The 23,360-nt window shown below is 59.3% G+C and overlaps 10 protein-coding genes across 10 annotated transcripts; 6 read left to right on the top strand and 4 right to left on the bottom strand.

Annotated features, from left to right (window-relative positions):
- Positions 1-309: 309 nt before the first annotated feature.
- On the bottom strand, positions 310-1,435 carry BCP1 (uncharacterized protein; the record flags this gene model as incomplete). Its single annotated transcript, XM_060604220.1, has 4 exons — positions 310-550; positions 622-899; positions 1,062-1,301; positions 1,334-1,435. 4 exons carry the CDS (start codon positions 1,433-1,435, stop codon positions 310-312), a joined length of 861 nt encoding a protein of 286 aa, XP_060452639.1.
- A 239-nt stretch (positions 1,436-1,674) lies between these two features.
- CcaverHIS019_0100900 (uncharacterized protein) lies at positions 1,675-5,758 on the top strand (the record flags this gene model as incomplete). Its single annotated transcript, XM_060604209.1, has 9 exons — positions 1,675-1,692; positions 1,725-2,221; positions 2,254-2,742; positions 2,779-2,911; positions 2,948-3,247; positions 3,283-4,290; positions 4,324-4,597; positions 4,634-5,468; positions 5,545-5,758. 9 exons carry the CDS (start codon positions 1,675-1,677, stop codon positions 5,756-5,758), a joined length of 3,768 nt encoding a protein of 1,255 aa, XP_060452638.1.
- A 375-nt stretch (positions 5,759-6,133) lies between these two features.
- On the top strand, positions 6,134-7,372 carry CcaverHIS019_0100890 (uncharacterized protein; the record flags this gene model as incomplete). Its single annotated transcript, XM_060604197.1, has 2 exons — positions 6,134-6,246; positions 6,337-7,372. The coding sequence occupies 2 exons, from the start codon at positions 6,134-6,136 to the stop codon at positions 7,370-7,372; spliced, it is 1,149 nt and encodes a 382-aa protein (XP_060452637.1).
- Positions 7,373-7,909: 537 nt separating this feature from the next.
- Positions 7,910-12,239, bottom strand: CcaverHIS019_0100880 (uncharacterized protein; the record flags this gene model as incomplete). Its single annotated transcript, XM_060604186.1, has 6 exons — positions 7,910-10,569; positions 10,622-10,684; positions 11,225-11,266; positions 11,313-11,360; positions 11,656-11,659; positions 12,210-12,239. The coding sequence occupies 6 exons, from the start codon at positions 12,237-12,239 to the stop codon at positions 7,910-7,912; spliced, it is 2,847 nt and encodes a 948-aa protein (XP_060452636.1).
- A 1,822-nt stretch (positions 12,240-14,061) lies between these two features.
- On the top strand, positions 14,062-15,148 carry CcaverHIS019_0100870 (uncharacterized protein; the record flags this gene model as incomplete). The annotated part of the gene is made up of 2 exons (XM_060604175.1): positions 14,062-14,296; positions 14,433-15,148. The coding sequence occupies 2 exons, from the start codon at positions 14,062-14,064 to the stop codon at positions 15,146-15,148; spliced, it is 951 nt and encodes a 316-aa protein (XP_060452635.1).
- Positions 15,149-15,203: 55 nt separating this feature from the next.
- Positions 15,204-16,102, bottom strand: TIM13 (uncharacterized protein; the record flags this gene model as incomplete). The annotated part of the gene is made up of 3 exons (XM_060604164.1): positions 15,204-15,356; positions 15,667-15,761; positions 16,051-16,102. 3 exons carry the CDS (start codon positions 16,100-16,102, stop codon positions 15,204-15,206), a joined length of 300 nt encoding a protein of 99 aa, XP_060452634.1.
- Positions 16,103-16,341: 239 nt separating this feature from the next.
- Positions 16,342-18,184, top strand: LTV1 (uncharacterized protein; the record flags this gene model as incomplete). Its single annotated transcript, XM_060604153.1, has 3 exons — positions 16,342-16,482; positions 16,515-17,745; positions 17,787-18,184. The coding sequence occupies 3 exons, from the start codon at positions 16,342-16,344 to the stop codon at positions 18,182-18,184; spliced, it is 1,770 nt and encodes a 589-aa protein (XP_060452633.1).
- A 537-nt stretch (positions 18,185-18,721) lies between these two features.
- On the top strand, positions 18,722-19,500 carry rps27 (uncharacterized protein; the record flags this gene model as incomplete). Its single annotated transcript, XM_060604142.1, has 3 exons — positions 18,722-18,724; positions 19,201-19,423; positions 19,475-19,500. The coding sequence occupies 3 exons, from the start codon at positions 18,722-18,724 to the stop codon at positions 19,498-19,500; spliced, it is 252 nt and encodes an 83-aa protein (XP_060452632.1).
- A 730-nt stretch (positions 19,501-20,230) lies between these two features.
- Positions 20,231-21,822, top strand: CcaverHIS019_0100830 (uncharacterized protein; the record flags this gene model as incomplete). The annotated part of the gene is made up of 3 exons (XM_060604131.1): positions 20,231-20,390; positions 20,427-21,320; positions 21,353-21,822. The coding sequence occupies 3 exons, from the start codon at positions 20,231-20,233 to the stop codon at positions 21,820-21,822; spliced, it is 1,524 nt and encodes a 507-aa protein (XP_060452631.1).
- A 35-nt stretch (positions 21,823-21,857) lies between these two features.
- Positions 21,858-23,204, bottom strand: BUB3 (uncharacterized protein; the record flags this gene model as incomplete). Its single annotated transcript, XM_060604120.1, has 9 exons — positions 21,858-21,872; positions 21,908-22,145; positions 22,188-22,344; positions 22,415-22,653; positions 22,697-22,828; positions 22,869-22,958; positions 22,994-23,037; positions 23,072-23,163; positions 23,198-23,204. The coding sequence occupies 9 exons, from the start codon at positions 23,202-23,204 to the stop codon at positions 21,858-21,860; spliced, it is 1,014 nt and encodes a 337-aa protein (XP_060452630.1).
- Between the last annotated feature and the right edge of the window lie 156 nt (positions 23,205-23,360).

Raw genomic sequence — 23,360 nt, 5'->3', positions numbered from 1 at the left:
CACGGTGTATAACACTCTGCGAGCGACGTCCATCGAACAAGTCGCTAGCGATTTTCTTCGCACCAAGAATATAACTGCCTTTTACTCACCGGCGGAGGCTCCTGCAGTGCCTCTCTCGGTCCATCAAAAGGATATATCCATCTCTATGCAATTTTGCTTTTGCACATTAGTCGGAGAGGTGTGGAAGTGTTGCCAGGCTGGCTGGTGGCGTCTGTCTGTGTCAGGAGTACAAATACAGGATAATAAGAAGGAAGACGCGGAATATGTCACGAAGTCCGGCTCCATCACAGATCTATCGTCTTCTATCTATCACCTACACGCCTCCTCCATTGCTTCGACGGCCTGTGCCAGCTTGGCCGCGTCAATGAGCATCAGCCGCCCAAACTGCTCGACGCCAAATGCCTCGTCGTCGCGCGGCGGCGCCGTCTTGAGGGGGAAAGTGAATGTCGATTTTGCACGCGCCTCAATCATCTCCTCCTCGGGGTGGTAGGGGAACGAGCCGGCCGCGAGCTGGCCCGCTCCACCCTTACTCTTCTTGTTTGTCTTTGGTCTGGGGTCAGTTCCATAATAAACATGGCTCGGATTCCGTTCCCCTAGTTTGGACAGAGCTCCAATACTCACGCAGAGTTCAACTCGAGCCCCATAGTCTCCTCCTTGCCCTCGAGCTTATACCCGCGGCCCCAAAGAATATACTGGTCAAAGTTTGCTCCACTCTCGGCCAACTCGGTCCCGAGCATCCGGTACAGCGGCGGGATGAGGGGCACGGGAAGGTTGAGCAGGCGCAGGCTGAAGAGCAGCGCCGTGCTGGGCCCAGCACCCTCCAGAGCCGCCTTGATGGGCGCAGGGGGGTTGTGGGAGAGGAGATAGGTGAGGAAGGGCTTGAGGGCGGCGGGGTTGGTCTGGTATCAGCTGTAGCAGTTGGATTGTGTGCAGCTGGGAGAGGGGAACTCGACGTCTCGCTGCTTCCCAATGCCATGCCTAGCTCTCCTCACTCTGCCTCACTCGACTGGGCCTTGCTCAGCCCACACCTCACTCGCCTTGGCGTCGCTCGAACTACTCACATGACACCGGCTCACGTCCACCGCAGCCAGAAGACCCCAGGGATCGCTCTCCTCCCCATCCGTCTTGATGGTGCTCCCAGCCTTGAGGCGGGCTCCCTCCTCCAAAATCAGGTCGGCGAGGGTATGCACGTCGACGAGGTGGTCGTCGTGGCTGAGCGTTTGACGTAGGAGACGCTTGAGCGCAATCTGGTCAATGTCGGGGTTAAGGTTCATAAAGTCAAAGTCGACGTTGATCATGGACTGGGGTTAGGCCAGCGAGAAGAGGGACCTACGACATCCGACTCGGCGTCTGAGTCGCCCTCGTCATCACGAGGTGCGGCCTTGCGTTTAGCGACCTGGGCGGCGGGGACGGCGCTGAGCTGCGGCTTGGACATTGTTGACGAATGATGGAAGGTGCGAGCGTAAGATGCAGACTGGTGGAGGTGTTGGAGTGGAGGTGAGAGAAATCTCTTCACGTGACGTAGTGAGACCTCCACCTCCACCCAACCTTCACTCGGCCTGATGAGAAGCATCGAACGGTGACGTCCTCTTCCTCACCCTCATTCCTTTCAACGCCGCCCTACATCTCCGTCATTTTCCTAGAATCTTGATTGTACTCCAAAGTATAGCAGCCATGTTGTACATCGCCTCGGTGAGTCTGCTCTAGGCGACAACTAACGACAGGCACTCACGCCGACGCCGATATCCCACACAGTCCTAGTGTCGGACTTGACCGCTCTTGGCACCCAGAGCCTTGTGATCGCCAAGCCTGACCGTCTCGAAGTGTGGGATGTCGGCTGGAATGGACTCACCCCACGCGGAGACTTCATGACCTGGGGTACTGTTGCTGGCCTCGCAACAGTCAACGTGCCGGGCACGAAACCACACATCCTCGTCCTCGTTGGCCCGCCTAGCGCCCGCCTCCTCCTCCTCACCTGGGATGAGAGGCTTATCGTCACCGCCTCCCACCCCCTCCGGCCACCAACGCCCGCTCTTCGGAGACAAGAGTTCTTCACCGGCGCTGTGGTGCAGGGGAACATGGCGCTAGTGTCCATGTGGACCGGGCTGCTGGCTTGCGCCGAGATGGAGATGGAGAAGGCCGGGGATATGAAGCGGCGCGTGAACGACGAAAAGACAAAGGAAGAGAGGCGACTGGTGTTCAAGACTGTATACAGTATCAAGTGAGCCTCATCTCAAGGTATGCTAATATCAGTATCCGCGAGCATAACCTTCTCGGCTTTACCTTCCTCCCTCGCCCGGGGGGCGCCGAAACAACCCTCATGTTCCTCTGGATGAACGAGCACCACAAGATCCAGATCGGTGCACGTGTATTGGTCAAGCAGCGCCTGCTTGAACGCGGGAACCCGGTCGACGTCGTCAATCCAACTCTGGCGGAGATTGAGCCCAACGACGATCTAGACTTTAACGAAATCCCCTTCTCGTGTCCCGCCGCAAGGAGTATCCTCGCCGTTTCTGGACGACATGTGCTCGTGGTCGGCGACGAGCATGCTGTGCTGTACGACGTGAGCGAGGCCAAGGCTAAGCGCGCGGCTGCGAAGCGGAGCCCACAGACCGAGACGGGTGGCGTGGGGAAGCGGCGAAAGAGCAGCATGTCGGGGCGCGGGGTTAGCACCGACCACGAGGCAAATCTGGCCATACTGCCCGTCTGGCGCATGCGGCAGGGATGGGGGACGGTGTTGGCGTAAGCTTACATCCTCATCACGTCAGCTTACACCAGAACGACCGTGTTGCGGGCGAATGAGCGCGGCGCGAGCGTCGTGCTCGGTGATGAGCGGGGACGTCTCACTGCCATCGGATGGGAATTTGACGGCTCGGACAGCGTGCGGGTCGGCAAAGTTGATCTGGGAATTGTGAGCTTACGAGTTCCCAGGTGTAGCTCACAGCAGGCATCACCCCCGACCGCCCTCACATACATCGACAACGGCATCATGTTCGTGTCCTCGGCGTGTGGCGACTCGCTGCTCGTCTCCTTTAGCCTGCCCGAGATGGGGCAGGCGCAGTCAGCAGGCACGACTGCACCACGTAATATCAAGGGCAAGGGCCGCGCGCAGGACAGCATCGACAGCGGCGCATGGACGATTACGCTTGACGACGAGGCGACGGCAGACCAGAGCGTCATGGAGCGGTGGATGAACCTGGCGCCACTCAAGGACCTCGCGGTAGTCGAGGAGGAGGACGGCCGCGTCGTGAGTTTACAACTTAGGCCTCCAGCTGACCGCAGTCCCACCTCGTCGCTGCGTCGGGCTCGGCCAACACCAACTCGCTCCGCGTCGTGCGCAGCGGCGTCGGCCTCGAGACCGTGGTGAGCGTCGAGGGCATCGTTGGGATAGAGCGCATCTGGGCGTTCGACCGTCGGGACTCCCTTGCACAAGACTCGATGCTCGTGGTATCCTTCGCGGCGTCGACGGCGGTTTTGGACGTCGGTGCCGAGATCACGCAAGTCGAAGTGCCTGCAGAGTTTGCTGCCGAGCCAACACTGGCATGCCATACGAACTACGGCGGCCTGGTGCAGGTCACTCCCTCGGGTTTCAAGATCTGGGCCACTGAGAGCCAGCGCCTCAACCCCGACACTAAGCTGTACGCGTCCGTCGAGGAGGAGGAGGTCGTCGCCGCTGCCTTTGCGAACAACTGCCTCCTCATCGCGTTGCGCAACGGTGTTCTCAGGCTTTATTGCTGCGGGTCGCGTGGCCTCGAGTATATCGAGGAGAGCAAGCCCGGGCGCGAGGTCTCTGCGATCGCCTTCCACCTCGAGCTCGAGGACAACACCTCCAGGAACGGGTCCAGCAACCCGGGGAACTTGAACCTGGGTCCTGAAGACTTGAATGCTGGCGTTGGGGTCGTCGCGGCTGCCTACTTTGATGGCACGATCGCCGTTTTTCACACCAAGGACATGCGCAAGGACGAACCCCCACTTCTGGCCAAGACGCGCGAGCGTGCACACGCTATGTCGCTCCGGTTTTACATCGACGAGAGCGGGGTGCTGCGCCTCATGGCGGGTCTGGCGGACGGAACTCTCGTCAGCTACAATGCGGACCACTTTGGGCTCAAGAGCAACCTGACAAAGGGCCGCATGCAGAGCGCACTCGGGTCGCGCCCGCTCGTTATCGCCGACCTGGAGATCAAGTCGGAGCGGTTCGACGAGCGCGTCGTCGCGGCGGGAATCAGTGACCGGCTGTCGCTGGTCTTCGAGTCGCGAGGGCACCTCGAGTTCTCGGCCAGCGGGAAGAAGGTGAGCTAACCAGGTCGGATGGAGCTGACGCAGAACGTCGTCGCTGCGACTACATTGTCGGCGCCCGGGATTGGCGACGTTCTTGCTCTCGCCACGCACCAAGGCATCACGCTGGAGCGCCTCACGTCCCTCAAGAAATTACAGGTGCTCACCCGTGACACGGGCGACTCGAGCGCGACGCGTCTTGCGTACGTCCCCCAGCAGAACATCCTCGCTGTGGGCAGCGTCACTCGCTCCCTGGACCCGGAGACGGGCGACATCTTCCAGGCCTCCAGTCTGGACCTGCACAACCCGGCCACGCTCGAATGTAAGCTAGACTCGGTTGACCTCTAGCTGACCCCAGTCCTCACCGACTACCAACTGCCCGAAAGGGAGGCTGTTGCGAGCGTGACTTCCGTCTTCCTGAACGGACGGCACTACATCGCGCTCGGCACAGCGATCTTCTCCTCGCCCGAGGCACTTGACGAGGCCAACATTGGCGAGGTGAACTCGTTCACCGGTGTCGAGAAGGGCCGCATGTTCCTCATGGAAGCGACTGAGACCGGGGGCAAATGGTCGCTCGATTTTATCGAGACGGTGGACACGACTGGCGCCGTATTTGACGCGGCGGTGATTCACGGTTTCCTGGTCATCGCGAGCGCGAACAAGGTGTCCATCCTCCGCCTGTCCGAGGGGAAGCTCCAAGAAACAGCGTCCTTCACCTTTGCCTTTGAGGCGCACCACCTCTCGGTCCTCCCTCACGACGACACTGAGCTCCTTGTGCTGGGCGATGCGATGCGGAGCATCATTGTGCTCGAGATCGACGACGAGTCGGGCGAGATACGCGCCGACCACCGCGACATGGCGCCTCACGCCGTCCGCGCATTAGGGACAGTTAAGGACGGGTCGACGGACGTGATCCTTACCGACGGCAATGCCAACCTCCTCACGTACAGAATGGGCGAAAGCCTGGTACCTGCAGCGTCGTTTGGACTGCACGAGGACGTTGCGCGCTTCAGAACTGGTGCGCTGGCAGCGACGCATCCCAATGAACTACAGCCGGACCTGCTCTTCGCCACGGCTGATGGGCGGTTGGGTATTGTGGGCCAACTTGGGGAGAGTGCTACGCGTACACTGAGCGACCTGCAGCGCAACATGGCAAAGTACAAGCGCGGTCCTGGGAATGTGGAGTGGCGAGAGTGAGTGGCGAGCGGCGATAGCCCCGAGCCCTTGTTCTGAGGGCTGCGCAACAACGGTGGAACAAGCTGACCACAGGTTCCGTCGCGGGGGAAGCAGCCTCGTGCCCAAGGAAACAGCTGGGTTCATCGACGGCGACTTTGTCCAGACCTTCCTTGACGACGGCGACAAGCGGTACCTCGACGGTGCGACGGAGCATGAGCGCGTCGCACAGATTGTGGACGGGGCGAAGAAGACGGCGAGTGCCAAGCATGTGCGCCGCGTGCTCGAGTCGTGTGGGGGGATGCACTAGGGCGAGGGCGAGTGTCGATGAGGTAGTCTGCACCGCGTTGGGAGGCAGAACGGAGGTGTATTGTTGGCCGATGTAATACAATAGACTGGGAGTACTGACACTGTTCATAGCCCCGACGATCCGGGTCTGGGATGGGGCCTCTGACCATACTGATCAGTGATTGTCGATACTGTACCATCTTTGTCTCCCCCATTGTCATACCCATCATACCCATCATACTCCATCACATGGCGGGACAATGGACCTCGCTGTCGCTCCGTCATTGCACTGAGTAAACGCGGCCTGTTCTGAAGAGGATATAAGCTGACCCGCTCCCACCTCACCACTAACCCACATCCCACACTTGCCCATCCAACCCGTTCACAACCCAGCAACATGGGCATCCTCCCTACCCGCGGGCCACTCTTCCTGGGCCTCAACGCCCTGCGCGCACTGAGCATCATTGCGCTGGTCCTAGTATTTGCAGCAACTGTCGTGACGATTGTCGAGTGAGTGCGATTCATTGGGTTCGAGTCAAGACCTCAATGGGGGAAATCTCAACCCCGACCATTTACCACCGTCTGATGTACTAACGCAAGCGACATCAAGGCCGTCAAGGCCGCCAAGGCTCCTTCGCCTTCCCCAAGCCCCCTGGACAAGCGCCGCGTCCTCATCGTCCCCGTCTACCAGCAGGCCACGGCGGGTTCAGTTTCAGTCACGACGACGACGACGACGACCACTACGACCACGACCACCGCCATTACCACCCCGACTAACTCGCCCAAACTCAAGATGGCGTCGCGCGAGGTCGTCTCTGCGTGGTATGATGGGGTTGTAAAGATGCCGAGCGTGGACGCGTTATCCGACGCCAAGATGTTCGCTGAGGTCTCCCCTGCCTCCTCTGCCTCCCCCTCCCCCTCCCCCTCCCCCACCACCTCCACCACGCCCCCCCACCCCACTTGCGACTACTACACGTCCTCCTCCGTCCCCTCCCAAGCCGGAGGCACATTCTGGTCCGTCCTCTCTCGGATCTTCATTCTTTTCGAAACCACCATCCTCATTCTCTCCGAGACGACGCTCCCCCGCATCCTGTTCACCGCCTACATCCCGATGTTAGGCCCCGACTATGGCCTTGGTCTCCTGGGCGTTCTCCAGGCCCTGATCGCCTCCTCCGTCCTCTCCCACCACTGTCGTCTCTTCCCCCAAGTCTCCGCGTGGCTCCTCTTCATCGTCGCCATCTCCAATATCCTTGTAGGCATATTCATGCGGGAAAAAGCCAAGATTACACGCGGTTTGAGCTGGGAAAACGTGGCACAAGTCACGCCGCAGACAAAGGCAATCGCAACAGCTTGGCAGGTGGGCAGTGGCGTACATGATGCGGTGAAAGAGTGGAAGGCGGGGAGTGGCGTACATGATGCGGTGAAAGAGTGGAAGGCGCGGAGTGCGACCGAGGCGTCGGGCCCAAGCTTTTATTCACAGAACACTCCCGCACCAACCGTCGCACCGACCGTGATGGCACAGCCTAATCGGTTTTCGTGGGAGAGCGTCCGGTCGACACGATGGGGAGCGTGGAAGGCGCGTGAGGGGCCGACGATTTCTCGGCCGCTCGAGCTGGATGGCCGGCGGCTGGTCTAGGGCTGCGTCGGCGTCTGCGTCTTGTAGGCTTGGTGTAGAGTCTGTCTAGGTACGCGTAGTGTAGCTGTGTCCCATGTAGGCGCTGGCGCCTTGGTTATGTATTCTCCCATGCCTGTTCTCCAAGTGGACACGTGCGCGGGATGGCTCACAGATGTGTGGACATCACAGCGCTGTTCATAAATCAAAATGGATGACACAGTCGCCGGTGAGAAACATCTGCCAGTCTACAGGGTGCCCAAATTCTCCACTCCCGAAGACATCCAGGCCCAGGCCCTGTTTACATTACAGCCTGGACAACACTGTGACAGCCATCCGCATGATATCCCCTCACGGCATTGTTCTCCATCCCGCCCAACCACCAACCCATCCCATCTATCCATGCCATGCTATAATGCTACAGTGCCAAGTCCAGTGTCCATGCCCGCACGCGACAAGATACTAACCCAAGTGTAGAGTAGATGAGCCGACGCAGTCGGCGGTGGCCTGCCACCCAGATGCCCAGATGCCCAGTCCAAGAGATACAATAGACGCCAGCGCCTAGAGAGCCTGCCCGCTCAGCGGGGCCGAGTACACGACCTCGACGGATGGCTCCCCGCGAAGGATGTGGTCTCTCGTCGGGGTTGGTGACGCGCGCGCCTGCATCCGCCGTGAAGACGAGTGCCGGCGCGGAGACGAATTCTTCGGCGGGCTGTACATCGGGTGCACGTAGCTCGGGACCACGAGGTACGACAGGGGCCGGTCGGGCGTCGTGGGCGTCACGGCTTGTGCTGAGATCGCAGGGCTGGGTCCTCCGGTGAGAGGGGACGCGTCGACGTCGAGGTCGCGGTCGCGGTGCGTAAAGTCGATGACCTCGTTCGGGAGCAGCGACGAACGCTGCGTGTCGAGGCTCTGGCGCTGGGCTGTTGCCACCACTGCGTCGCCAGAGTAGCTGTCGTCTGAACGGGCAAGGAGAGAGGACATGTTCGAGCCCTTCCACCACGCGTTGCTGTTCACAGACTGCGAGTTGCGCGACAGGCGCGAGCCAGAGCCCGTACCGACAATCTCCGAGCCCTGACCCGCAAACGAGTCGAGGGAGCGGGACGCAGTTAATGATCGCGAGGTGACAAGGTTGCGGTTCGAGTTCTCATTGTCAAACTCGGAGAAGTAGAGCGATACGTCATCGGACGAGAGTGGCGGGACTCGGTCACCCTTGTTGATCCAGCGCGGGTAGCTGGGGACAAAGCCGGCGCGGGGGCGTGGGACGTCTCCCTCGGGTCCATGAACATAGTGGGTTGTGGGGCTTGTCCTGGAGCGCTGGGTGTCAGACGACGAGCCGACGGCGAGCGTGGGTCCGAAAGTGGGAGTTGCGAGCTGCGAAGCTTCAGCCTCAGTGGGCGTTGGCGCAATCGACTCGGGCGTTGGTGACAAGGCGTCAAAGCCCTCGCTCTCGTATAACGGCTCAAGGTACTCGTTCTCGCCAGACCAGTGTATGGACGGCCGTGACTCCCAGCTGGCCAGTGACTCAGCACTGGGAGCAGACTGAGTAAACTCGGAGAGGCGTTGGTGGCGGTCGTTGGGACCGGCGGCAGCAATGAGCTCACCGGCCCCCATGAACGAGCTGTTGTTGGACGCAGGACGCGACGAGTGGAACGCCGAGTCCTTGCTGTTGAGAGTCGGGAGCGAGGGCTCGTGGACGGTGCCAAAGAGACCCTTGATGTACTGACGCGGGCTGTCGCTCATCTTGGCCGGGCTGACACCGTTGCTTTGCAGCGACTTCTTGCCGTTGGGTGTGTTGACTAACGTCTCGGGCGTACCCTCCTTGTTGCCATAGGGCCCTTCACTCGCCCCTGCCCTGCGCTTGCGGAGGCAGCAGCAGCAGAGGAGAAGCGCGGCCAGGATGAGGAAGCCAACGACACCGACGACAACACCAATGATGATCTTGTTCTTCTGCGAGAGACCGCCGTTCTTGGGAGCGTTGGGGATGGGAGCAGGCTCACCATCACCCTGCGGACCGGTGACACCATCGATGGGCATAAGCACGTTGGTAGATGAAACCGTGCCGTCCGTCTCAGCCACGTAGGTAATATTCATGGAAGTGTAGGTGATGTTGATGGGCGGGGCGCCAACAAGGGTGTAGTTGTCAGGGTGGTACAGCAGCCAGGCAGCTGCTTCGGCGGGGACGACAGTCGCGTTGATGGACGCGGTGGATGTCTTGTTAACAACGAACTGGGAAATGTCGAACTGGAAAGTCTGTCCGGCCGAGACGTTGGTCGTTGGGAGCTGGAAAGCGGTAAAGGCGTAGGGGACGACGGTGACGTTGAGATATGAGACGTAGGAGAGTGTGTTGGAGGTGTTGGCAGAGGAGAGAGTCACGGGGATGTTAAACGGAGCCATCGTGCCATTGACGAGCGAGTCTGGGGTCGTACCAGAGATGGTGCGCGTAGTCTTGTCGTATGACAGCCACTTGACGTTCGTGAGGTCGGGAGTAGCCTCGACGTTGGCTGCATCGAGCTTGTCGCCGTTGAGCAGCATCCCCGAGAGGTCGAGAGAGTGGTTGACATAACTGCGGGCGGTAGTCTTGATGCCGGGCCAAGCTTTCGAGTTTTCGACGACTGCACCGTCGCCGACCGAGAAGACAAACGACGACGATGCGGCTGTGTAGTTCCAGTAGTCGGTGGCTGTCACGACGACATCGTATGATCCATTAGCCGGGGCAACGCCGTTGAAGGTGAACGTCGTGTTCGACCACGTGAGCCAGTCCGGGAGGCCAGTGGTGCCGCGGACATGGGCCGAGTAGAACAGGTTGCCGTTGCCGTTCGAATCGGGGCGCTTGAACATGTTGCCGTTCCAGCCGAGAGCAAAGGACCAGTACGGGAGCACCGACACGCCATTACCCCCAGGCATGACCTTTGCGCTAGCAATATCAGCCAGCTTAGGGTCGGCCATCTGCTTGGCAAAGTCCATGGCGAGGATCGGCGCCGAGTAGTTGGACACGATCAACGTAAACGTCGAGTTGGCCGTGCCTGTGGCGTCCGTGGCAGTGAGCGTGACGTTGTGCTCGCCGACATCTGCGGCGCTAGGCTTGCCGTAGAACGACGGGTTGGCGGGTGAGAACTGGAGCCATTGTGACTGCGTGGACGCGGCGTAAGTCACCGTAGAGTTGGAGGCGAACGAGCCCGGGAGGATTGAGAAGACAAAGTCCTCGCCGACGCGTGCGACTGGTGGTTGCTGCGACGAAAGAGTGATCGCGATCCGTGGCGCTGCCCTCACGATCGAGAGCAGGCCCAGTAGGGTGAGGATGAGAGCGAGGACGCAACGCATAGCGTTGGCCAGCTGCGCGTCAGTTGGTTGTATGAAACAGAGTGGGGAGGTGTGACTAGGGGGTAGTAACGCGCGGGAACAGCAGGGCGGGTAAGTCACACCTCCGTTCCCAAGACTGGACCAGCACAGGTAATCGGGACAGCGGAGAATTTGGTGACGCCGGGCATGGTTGATGATGAGACCAGGCCTCAATCCACTCGACTAGTCACGACTGGGCAGTGCAAACCGGGAAGAGGACGCCGTATCCGACGCGCCGTGCCGGCATCGAGCCGGCGTGACTAGGGTTCCGTCACGGCCAGTCTACCTGGCAAAGTGTTCCAGTTCCTATTCACACCGGCGCCACCGCCAAAAATCGGTGGAATGTCGGATAGGTGCCGGGATGCAAAATCCGACACCGACTCCACGTCCGGGGGCTCATGGCGCGTCTCTGCCATCGATTGGACTCATTTCTGGGTCATCACGCAGGCATCGACAGCAGCGATGTCGCTATCTGCGTCTTGTAATGCTTGGAATGGAGGCACAGGTCACACCATGCGCAAGAAATAGACTCACGCTGTGGTTGGATTGACCAGCAGATGTGCTGGGTTACGCGGGCTGCGTGTCAGCGGATGGGATTGGGAGAGACGGTGGATGGACTCACACAGGCGTGGATGACAGAGGATATGGTGACGGAGGGCAGTGTCCAGGTCTGAAAGTCAGCGGGGATGCGGCGTGGGGAAGGGAGGGGATGGAAGGTGCCGTGAGCTGGTTGGGATGGATTCCTGCGACAGAGTGCACGAGGTCATCATGTCGATAGCGAGAAGCGACTGCAGGAGTTGGATGGCCTGGATAGCGACCACCTCTGGCCAGAGGAAGTCTTCATCCAGGCTGGCTAACGTAGTGACGCAACGTTCTGTGCCGTCGCCTGGCAAGCTTGCCCAAGGAATGGACGATCTATCCACGTTGAGAGAGCCCAGTGGTCGGTCTCCACATGATATACTTACGGAGCTGCTGATGATGGTGAGACGGGGTGGTAAGAATGTCCGAGAGCGAGGGAGGTTGGTAGGTAGGATACAGTTGTCGGATAGATTGCGGCAGGAAGGCGAGAGGAGACGAGGGTTTGGGAGAAGGGTAGAAGAGACGAGAGGAGAGGAGGGAAGTGGAAGAGAAACAGAGAGCGTAAAGAAAGAGTGACAAGAGCGAGTGTGAAGGTTGACACCAACGACGACGACGAGGAAGACGAAGAGGATGAAGAGCTTGATAGCACAACGCGCTCTCATCTATCCTTTACTCTTTCTCAACTGGACCATAGTCCCAGGGACAAACCCATTCAGTCGCAAATCCCTGTCTCCACCTTGGATCCTGAGTACCTGGGTCCTGGAACGCGTCCAGGTATGACAACTGTGCCCTGAACTACGGCTTCAGGTTACGTGTACCTGGCCCCCCCCACCTGGTTGAGTCACGTCGTACGGCTTGTCTTTTGAGCTGAGAATGGAAAGCAACAAGTAGAGATTGAATTGAGAGGTAAAAGTATAACCTTTCCGAACATTGCACGTACGGCATTCTTGGGGATGATGATGGCACTCATGTTGATGCTCGTAAAAAAAAATACGTGACTAGTACTAGAAGGAAGTCCAAGAAGCGGGAATGTGCAGAAGAGAACAATCTAGGGATACGCGTACCCGTCTAGTGCGAGAGGTTGCGAGTGCCCGGGCGTGCACATTGCGGGGGTCGCACTGACCTCAAGCTCTCAGTCTTTTCTCCAGCTTCGCGAGGTAAGCTCGGGAGGGCCATTGGTGGATGATATAGGCTCTTACCACAGAGTAGAGCTTGACTCTTGGCGCTGGATGGACTGCTGGGATGGCGGGCAAGAGGAGTCTATTCAACGCCAGGGTGGGGCTTGATGGGTAGGGCGGTCTGTCAGTCTGTCGGTCTGTCTCTCTTTGTCCAGCCAAGTGGTCAGTTTCCAGCTTTTCAATCTGGCGTTCCCAAGCCAGCCAGGGAGCGCAAAACGGGGTAATGGCCAACGACCAGTTAGAGCAACGGTGGATGGGATGGTATCAATGTCCATGTCAACTGAATTCGACGCGTCCAAGTCATCCCTGACTCGAACCAGTAATGACTAACTAATACTAACTAATACTTACTACAAACTACTATTAACAACTAACCCCTCATGCACCAGTCCATCAACCCCTACCCCTGGCCCAGGCCAAATGGGCGACATAGTTTCATGCCGTCATTCGTGTCCCATTTCATGTCGACCATCGCCCAGCGACCAAGGCCTGTCCCGAAATGATTCAGTTAGGAGTTAGCTCTCATAGGCCCCTCATGTCCGCCGCCATGTTCGTTGCCGTGCGCGTTCCACACTAACGTCAAAAAAACGTCGAATGCCACGGCAGCCCGCCCAAGAGGACCAGTCCCACGTCCACGGCCTGATCCTTTTCCTGTCTCATTGCCATACGACCATATGGCCATGCTGTAATCGTGGGGAGCCGCCATGAGATGCCCAGGGACGCTCATGTTCAAGGATCAAGAATCAAGAACCTACTATCCTTGCCACGTCTGCAAGAGCAGAGACAAGACTGGGCTAGGCGACAACCTTCCCTTACCCCCCCTCTCCTTGGGGAATCCCTGCACCAAACCAAAAGAAGCAAACACCGCGAACAGCGGACTGACGAAGACGAGATTCGAACTCGCGAACCGAAGACTACAGGTAAGATGCAAGGAGAGCCTAAATGTAGCGCCTTTGACCTCTTGGCTACTTCGCCGGCTCAACTTGTTTGAAAAAGGCGTGTCGAGGAACCGTGTCTCAACCGTTTGATCAGATTAATGGCTTAATGTGGATGTGGAAGGGGTCGATCAGGTCGATGAGAGGGAGGGTGGTTGGGGAGTAGATGGTGCAGGCAAGGTGCGGGTGATATCAGCTGCGCAAATCAAGTCGCCTATGTTGCAGCGGCGATTCAAACCTGAATGTAGCAGCCGCTTAGTTCGGCGGCTCCTTGTCCCATGTCCCGTGTTGCGACATGTTAGATGCCCGATCAGATAGTTTTTGGCACAGTGCTGCACAGTAACCATCGCTGTCAGCACCGCGATGGGACGGAATGCTCCTTCACGACCCTTGATGCGTGAATTAGTCGGATAAAGACTGGTTCCCTCACTCTCACCAACAAGTGCTCACGCAGGCCGAGGGCTCCAAGTATGTTGAGTGGTAGGTTATCTTGCTAGACATGCGGTTAGCGAGCGAGGACAAGCAGTATCCCATGTTAACAATCGATTCCCCCACCCTCCACCTCCACCCCCGCATCCACCGCATCACGTGACCCCAAAAGTTGTCAACTTGTCAACCCCAATCTGGACCCACCATAGCAACCAACACCAACATCAACATCAATACCACTCCAATACAAATGGCACCAAAAAAGACCGGCAAAGGAAAGGGCAAGGAGCGCGCAGAGCCGCAAACCGAGGCTGTCGTTCCGTTCGGCAAGCAGCTCGCGCATACGGATAAGAGCGTGCGGGACCTGGCCGTGCGTAATCTTACAGCGTTCTTGTCGGCTGGAGGGGAGGGAGATGAGGGCGAGGGAGGGTATACCCGTCTCGAGGACAAGGAGATGGCAAAGTTGTGGAAGGGGTTGTTTTACTGTGAGCACTTTTGAATTCCAGGCTGTGCGAGATGGCGAAATGGCGAGTTGGGCTGCACTGCACGTCGCTCATCACTTGCCGTCGCTCACTCGCCCTCGCTTCGCTTATGATCTGCTCGCGCACACGCTCACACCAGGCTTCTGGATGTCGGACAAGCCGCTCGTGCAACAAGCCCTCGCTACCGAACTCGCCGACCTCCTCCTCCGCATCAACCCCCGTACTTCGGGCGACCGCGACGCCGCCCGGCTCGACGCCTCCCTCGCCTTCCTGGGGGGGTTCTGGACCGCTCTCGTGCGCGAATGGAACGGTATCGACCGCCTCCGCATTGACAAGTACTACATGCTCATCCGGCGGTATGTCAACGCGTCTTTCCGCCTGGCCGCTCGGGCTGGATGGAGCAACGCAGCAGTCGAGGGCATCAACGCCATCCTTGGAAGCGAACACGGCCCAATGAGCTGGCAGGACAAGAGCGTGCCCATGTCTCTGGCCAGTCATATCGGCGACGTCTACCTCCAGGAGTTGGACAAGGTTCTGGCTGAAAGTGAGAATGCTCCGCTTATCGAGCTTTTGCGGCCGCATATCGTGCTCATTGCGCGGACGCGGAACGCTACCCTCCACAGCCGGATGGTTGGCTCCGTGTTTAACCCTCTTCTCGCTGGGCTCAAGGACGGAGACGAGTACGAGAACATTGCGGCCAAGAGCACGGTCGACGGCGAGGCGGTGGATCCTGCGCAACTTAGGACGGCACTGCTGCGCGCAATGTTTGAAGAGGCTTCGCAGGAGAGCACGATCGAGAGTAACCGCCGCAAGCTTTATGCGCTTGTGCGGGCAGAGGACGACGACGACGAGTAGGGGGCGAGAGGAGATGGGAGACATATAGACAGATGCATATCTACACATCTAGACACTATTGCTTGCGGCCCTCCTTGCTGATCCGCGTGACGTAGGTCTGCGAGATCTTGTCAAATGCCGCCATGTACAGCTGCATGCACTGGGAGAGGCAGCGCTCCTCGGACCCCGCGAGGGAGGGGCCGGGGCGCGTGACGCACTTGGCGAAGCACTGGGGTTAGCGCGGGTGTGGAACGAGTGAGGAGCTCCGTGTACATGTTGCAGCTTGGATCCGGCAGCTCGGCGAGACAAACCTAGCAAGGCTGGCAGACACAAGGTACCCGCAGGACCGGTTGATGCGCCTTGTACAGCCCAAGGTCCTGTCCCGTCCTAATCGCGCTCACACGACCACCAAGGTATCCATGACCCGCGTACCCAAACACCGGCGATAGCAGTGTACCTAAACGGCTGCGACGCCAGAGGCTTTACAGGCCCCTCACCGCACGGGTCCGATCACGCTTCACAACAACAACCCCACTCACGTTCTCCGTCATCTTGGTGACGAGCTGCTGGGCGCTAGCGACAGCAAGCTCCTGCTGGATCTGCTGCTTGACCTCCTCCTTGCGCGCCTGCATGCCTGGCGTCAGCTACCACAAGGGCTCCACCAGCTGGAGGGAAGGGAAGGGAAGGGAAGGGAAGGGAGCGGTTCCGCAGAGGTACTTGCGGAGCAGCGCAGAGCTCGTCGGTCGTCTCAATAGGCATAAAGGAAGAGGCGTATGACAAACAGATGACGGCCCTATGGGAGCTATGCAATGTCATGATGTGCGGTCGATGTCGTGCCGACCGCTCTCTCCCTTTCCTCCCTTCCCCCCGTCCCCCGAGTTTTCCCGCGCAACCAAACAATGCCGCCGGAAATCCGCACTCACTCGGCGCCGACAGCGAGCCTGTGGAGGGGTTGGTACCGCGGAAGAAGGACATGATGTTGTGTTTTTAGTGTTGTCAAAAGTCGGAGAGAGTAACCTCCCCGAAATCGATAGTGTTCGGCGAGATGCCTCCGTTCCTGAACTCTCGCCACCGCACCACAATTTTGCGGTGGAGGTCTCTCTCAAGAGTGCTCTCAACATCAACACATCAACACAAACCTCTACACACCTCTATAAACCTCTACAACACCAAACAGCCAGCGCAACGGCGCTAACACACTACTAGACTACACAATGCCACCAAAAAAGTCAATCTACCGCCAAGCGGGAGCGCAGCACTTCCAGCTCGTGCACCGCTCCGTGCGCGATCCGCTCATCAACGACCCGGAGGCGAGCAAGCATGTATTCCGTCCCATTGAGCGGGGGAATGAAAAGGTAAGCTTTTGACATGGCAGAGTTAACCAGAGACCGGGGTGACGCTCTCGGACCTCGAGGCGAGCGTGGACAGGAGCGCGATGCGGCCCAACGAGGGCGAGGCGGCCACCTACGGTATCACGTACGACGACTCGGGGTACGACTACATGCAGCACCTCCGGCCGGTTGGTTTGGGTGGCGCAGACTCGATGCTCCTTGAGGCGCCGAAGAAACAGGCAAAGGGCAAGTTCAAGATGCCAGAGGACGTGCTGGCGTCAAAGGACGAGGTATCTGTGCACGACGTGTATGCTGCACAGGAAGCGATTCCGCGCGAGCTGCAGGGGTTCCAGCCCGACATGGACCCCCATCTTCGGCAGGTGCTCGAGGCTCTGTCGGACGACGAGTTTGTCGACGACGAGGAGGAGGATGGAGATGTGTTCGGCGAGCTCCTGGGCTCTGGGCAGCTCGACGACGGCGAGGAGGGGGAGGAGTTCGAGTTCGCCGAGTGGGGAGTTGACGATGACGAGAGGACGGAGAACGGCGACGGAGAGCGCGAGGAGACGTGGGAGGACCGCTTCCGTGCTTTCAAGGCTGCCGGCGGGCATCCAAAGGTCCCCAGCAACGGAGGCTGGAACGACGACGATGTCGACTCGGCCGAGCGTTCCGAGATGGCCGACACCGTTGGCAGCCTCGTCAACGGAATCGAGGACATGATGGTTCGCGGTGGCAAGAAGCGACACGGCAAGCGCGGGCCGTCCGACGCTTCGGGCATGAGCATGAGCTCTTCCAACGTCTACCGGAATGACAACTTGCGCACCCTTGATGACCGCTTTGACGCCATCGAGCGCGCGTACGAGATGGACGACGATGAGGAGTGGGACGAGGATGACGATGTGAGCATTGCACCAAGCTACATGAGCAGCATGTCGCGCGTTTCGTTCCTTCGTGGCGACGAGCCGACCGGCGGCGGTCCCGTGGGCGAAGCCGAGGACAACCGCGAGGACTTTGACGACATCATGACCGACTTCCTGGACAACTACGAGGTCGTGGGACGGCGCATGCGCGAGGCGGTGGGCGGCACCAAGCTGACTGGACCCGAGAAGCTGGCGGTGATCCGCGCCGCTCTCGAGGACGAGGAGGAGGGTCCCGGTCGGGCGGAGAACCGTCGCCGGATTCTGGATCTCGAGCGCCGCATCGAGACGGGTCAGTACCGCGACATCAAGGAGTCGATCGATCGCCGCGAGGTTGAGCCCGAGGCCAAGTGGGACGTGGAGACGATTCTGTGTACGTCGATCGATCATGATCCATCCAATTGCTGACCCCAGCGACGTACACGAACACTGAGAACATTCCTGGTATGATCCGCTTGCGCTCAGGAGCGGAGGCCAAGGAACGGGCTATGCGCCGTGCAGAGGCTGCTGCTGCTGCTGAGGCTGCGCGTATGAGGGAGGCGGAGGAGGAGGAGGAGGGGTCGGGCTCGGAGACTGAGCGCGAGGCCAAGGTTACGGTCGCCCGGCCGAAGGGAGAGGGCGCGGCCGAGCGCAAGGCACGCAAGGCTGCCGTCAAGGCTGAGCGTGCGGGTCGTCGTGCCGAGAAGAAGGCGCACACCCAGACGTTTGGAGACGAGCGCAAGCGCCAGCTAAACGCGCAGAAGAAGGCGGTTGGTGGAGGCCGGGCCGCGGACAAGACGGTCGGCTCGCGTGGAGTCGTCTCTCTGTCGTAGAGAGTTTCTACGGAATTCGATGGGTTCCGTAGAGCTCACTAGATGCTGCGGGAGCTTGGTAAAGCTCGCTGGGTGCTACGGGTAGCTGCTGCGCGCTTCTTCTCCACCAGCTCCGCCCCGGGGCCTGAGACCATCCACTACACACATCCGAGCGCCGGCCGATGGTGCCTCTCCGTCTCCAAGCTCCGTTGCGATCATCTACACTTCTAGAATGACTTTCTACGCTGTTGTACCCACTAGAATGCACCATGGCTCCACAAAATCCACAGAATCATCGATTTGCCACCCAACAAGTTCCGCGTGCCTGAGAGGAACCGGAAATAAAGTGGAAATTCGGCATTTGGAACGGCGTTTTGGTGAGGCGCCGTGAAGCAAAATCTGAATTTGGTTCCGTTGACTGAGAGTGTGGGTAGTGTATCTCTTAGTGTAGTGCTCGCGACCATCGACTCCCTTGTCACATAAAACGCGACAGCGCCGCGCACCTCGACTAATCTCTCCTTTCGATCTCCGCGCGACCAGAACGCACACTACAGCAAAATGGTGAGCCGCGCGCGGGCACAACCTGGCAATTTCATGGCATGGCTGGCGGCAAACTTTCTCCCCCCCTGCTTTCACACGACGGCCTTGGACTCGCCTCTCGCTTTTCGACACGACAATGTGGCTGCGCAGACAAGTGCGAGTGGTGCTGGTCTTGGATGGGCAGATGCGGACAGCAGGTTGGATGAATGGGCGGGATGGGCAAGTTTGCGCAGAGTTTCGGTGGTGGGCTTGACACCTGTCGTGTGAAGCCCAGCCGCGAACTCGATCCAACATCCTTTCCATTTTGCCACCTGCTGTTCTTCTGGAAGAGCTGGAAGAGAACGTGCTCGAAGCAAGATGGCACTGTTCCCTTTGTTCCGCTCCGCCAGCTCAGACGCTCCAGCATGACCGATCTCAAGTGCCGGCCAACCATCAGTTCCTCGACTGCTAGCCATGCCAGCCAGCCGCCCATACCTCTCAGTTCAGGCTAACACCAGACTCTCGCTGTCGACCTTCTCAACCCCTCCGCTGAGGCCCAGGCCCGCACCCACAAGCTCAAGAAGATTGTGCCCCAGCCCAACTCGTTCTTCATGGACGTCAAGTGCCCCGGCTGCTTCCAGATCACCACCGTTTTCTCCCACGCCTCGACTGTCGTCCAGTGCGGCTCGTGCGCCACCGTCCTCTGCCAGCCTTCGGGCGGCAAGGCCAAGCTCACTGAGGGTAAGTCATGCTGTGCCACTCAAAATAATGGAGCATACCGCTGACTTTCAGGCTGCTCGTTCCGCCGGAAGAACTAGGTCTCCCGCGTAGCGATCAGGTTCACTTGGTTCTAGCACGACGCATGTACACATTCGACATATGGATGTTGGGGTGACTAACAGGACGTGTGGCCAGGCGTGGTTTTGGTCTGGAGTCAGGGCATTGAGAGATGACGGGGAGGTGTGACGAGACTTGCTGGGCACGAGTGGCGAGTGGCGAGTGGCGAGTGGCGAGTGGCGAGTCTGGCTGTGGTAGTCGCGTGCAGGTTGAGAATGTTGGAGTGGTGGTGCCTGGTCTCGGAGCCGGCGCTGAGTCAAGTGGTTCAGTGGTCAGGTGGCGTTTGGATGGGAGGTGAAGCGGTGATGCGAACTGCGTCAGAGACGGTAATGGATTCGGTGTACCTCGGTCTGTAGCCAAGATGAAGGGAGGAGAGCATGTGGTCAGCAAGGCAGGTCAGGCCCAGGCCCAGTATAGAGGCTGTCGCCGGTCCCATTGCCATCGCCATCTCCATGTCCATCTCGCATCTTCCATCAGGCCCGCAGGCCCAGTCCAAGGCGGGCGCCACACGACCGACGGCCAGCTGCCAGTTGCCGTTACCATAGACCAGGAAATAGGGCCGAGACCGAGGCCGTGCCCGACGTGCCGAGAAATACTCCCGCGCCGACAAGTGCGTCATTGCTTGAATCGAGCCAGAAGACTCTGCCCGGCTTGGCTCTCACATTACATCTTTCATACTCACCCAATCCCCCCCAACACCCAGACACTACAATGTTACGACCAGGCCTCGCAGCGGTGCGGCCGTTGATGCGGCCCCGGGCCGCATGGAGACCTCACCTCACGCCGCACACGCTTCCCCTCCCACCCGTCACTCGACTCTCGCGACAGCTCTCCGCCTCAGCACCCCTCCTCAGGCGGGACGACGACCGAGGTGAGATTTCCTCTGGTCGGAATGAACTGACTCAAGTCCCTCGCGGCCATGTACGTCCTGTCCGCCGCCGAATTCGGCGCGACGAGACGTACGGTCCCCAATCGGGCCAAGCCTACCAATCCGATCCTCTAGGCATGGGCATGGGTTTTGACCAGCAAGCGTACTCTCCACCCCGGAACGTTGTGGTCCCCGACGATCCCTATGGCGTGTTACAGAAGAATCACGCCGCGTACGAGTTACTGGCGCACGACTCGCTCGTCGTCGTTCGCCAATTCGAGATGATGAACGTCTTCCTCGGTTACGAGCAGGCGAATCGGTACGCCATCTATTCTTCGGATGGGTCGCATGTTGGATTCCTCGCGGAAGAAGACAAGGGATTTACAGGTGCGATTACACGGCAGACGTTACATACCCACCGGCCCTTCAAGTCTACCGTCATGGATAAGCACGGTACACCTATTCTGTGGATTGAGCGTCCGTTTGCATTTATCAATTCGCGGATTCGGGTTCGGGCCAATCCCGACCTCGGGGCTGTTGGAGAGGGTACAAACCCGCTAGTGGGCGAGACACAGCAGCAGTGGCATCCGTGGCGCCGGCGATACAATCTGTTTGAGAGTAGAGTCGACGGGGACAAGACGGTCATGGACCAATTCGCGCGTATCGATGGCGGACTGTTCGCTTGGGACTTTTGGCTCACCGATCGCGATGGACAGCTGCTCGCTACGATTAATCGAAACTTTAGCGGATTTGGGCGCGAAATCTTCACGGATACGGGACAGTATGTTATTCGCTTCGATGCGGCTGGAAGCGAGATCAACATGCCCCGCGGGTCACAGGTTACTGTACAAGGACAAACCCTGGTTCTTCCAGAGGACAGGCGGGGTTTGACCCTCGATGAGCGGGCAATGACACTTGCCACTGCTGTTTCAAGTACGTCCAGGAGGGGAACGAGCTGACAACAGTCGACTTTGATTACTTCTCCCGTCACTCTGGGAGCGGAGGTGGATTCCTCCCCTTCTGGATGTTTAGCGGTGGCGATGGGTCGAGCGAGCATTCGCGCGGTGGCGAGGCTCCCGCACCCACTGGTTCTGGCTCTGGTACGGGAGTTGGTGGGGCAGGCGCCGGTGACGTCCTCGGCGGAGCGGCTGCTGGTGCGGCGGGCGGATATGCTGGTCGCGACTGGACCGACGACGAGATCTACGGGCGTGCGACCCCGCCAGACGCCCACGGCAACTCGCCTTCCAGACCATACGAACCCCCTGCACCAGGGCAGCAGGCAGAGGGCTTCGACTACCCGCCCGACTTGCCTGGAGACGAGGAGCTCATGCAGGACCCCTGGGAAACCCCGGGCAGCGACGACGGCGGCTTCTTCGGCGGCGGTGGAGGAGGCGGCGGCGGCGGCGACTGGGGTGGTGGAGGAGACTGGTTTTAGATATCAATACTGCATGCATCACTGATCTAGTGCCACTACCTCGCCTTTGGCTGGATGTCAGCTGCTTTTCGACAACTTGGCTCACCTTGCAGTCGTCCATGACAGTCTCCTTCAACAACAGCATGACCGTGTTCTGCTCGCCAGGAGGGACAGCGTTGTCGTGCTCATAGCTCACACCGATCGCCAGGCGCGTCCCGTCCGGTGCGAACGACAGGGCAGAGATCGCAGACGGGTACTTCGGGTACAGGCGCATGCGCTTCTTGGCGCTGTGGTCCCAGATCGACAAGACGCCGTCCGAGCCACCCGAGGCGAACGTGTTGTGACTGCTGTCAGCTAGTCCCGAAAACTCCAACAGCTGGACGTACACTGGATGGTACGCGAGCGCGTTGATGGGGTATACCTGGTCGACGCCGTCGACGTTGGCGCGGTGCGCGCGGAACGCGTACTTGGCCGCTTGTGCCGACGGGTCGGGGTCAAAGTACTCGACAGCAATGCGTCCCTCGATTGATCCGGATGCCCAGCCTGGTGATGTGAGCAAGCGCGAATCCATTGCAAGCTTGAAAAAGTCCACAAAGCTGACACGCCCACTCACCCTTCCCGTCCGCCATGCACGCAACGCTTCTCGTTAGCATCTTGAGCGCACTCTCGCGCGTGTGGTCCGCCTTGGGCTCGCGCTTCTCGCGCGCCACCGCTGCCAACTCGTCCGCAGCGTACACCGACACGTGGCGGTGCGCCATGGAGACCAACACGCGCCCCGTGGCGGACGTGTACGAGATGTTGTACACACGCTCGGGGAGGGACGCCGACGACGCGAGTGGCTCCTCATCAGATCTGGCATCAGCTAAGACCCTTGGGTTCCAGAGAGCGGACTCACGGGTTCCACACCTTGACGGTCTTGTCCCACGAGCCAGTGACCAGGATGTTCTGTTCGGGGATCCAGGCCATCGCGGTGACAGCGTCATCGTGCGAGCCGAGCACGCGCGCCTCACCAGTCGAAAGGTTCCACCTGTCGTCAGCTTGAAAAGGGAATAACAAAGCGGACGCACTCGCGCACGCGGCGGTCCAGACAGCCGGTGTACAGAGTATCTCTCGAACTCCCAAACGCAACAGAAAGCACGGCGGCGGGGTGCTCGAGCCTGCTGTTAGCTGCGTCCCAATATATCCCAGCTACCTCCTAACCGCCACTGGGTTGGGGACGTCGTAGATGTGAGCGTGCTGTGTGGTCAGCGTTGGTTGAGGGAAGGCGCACCGAGTCCCAGCTCGCGACGGCGAGGCGCTTGCTGTCCGGCGCCCATGACAGGGCGGCAATGCCGTCCATTGGCGGCTGGAGTGTCGCGTCCCCTGGTGTAAGCAGTTGTCTGGAGGGGATCCACACCGGACATGATGAATGATGGACGAGATGGAAGAAAGCGTGAAGGAAGGAGGTGATCGAAGGCGACGTTTGTGTTGGTTTGTTTGATTTTGGTTACACACCCCTATCACCAAGTTCAAACTCCTAATACCATGCTAATATCATTACAAATGATTACAAAGTCACA

The sequence above is a fragment of the Cutaneotrichosporon cavernicola genome, assembly GCF_030864355.1.
Source record: "Cutaneotrichosporon cavernicola HIS019 DNA, chromosome: 1".
Classification (NCBI taxonomy): domain Eukaryota; kingdom Fungi; phylum Basidiomycota; class Tremellomycetes; order Trichosporonales; family Trichosporonaceae; genus Cutaneotrichosporon; species Cutaneotrichosporon cavernicola.
The sequence above is the reverse complement of the archived record's forward strand: the minus strand, read 5'-3'. Positions and strand labels throughout refer to the sequence as shown.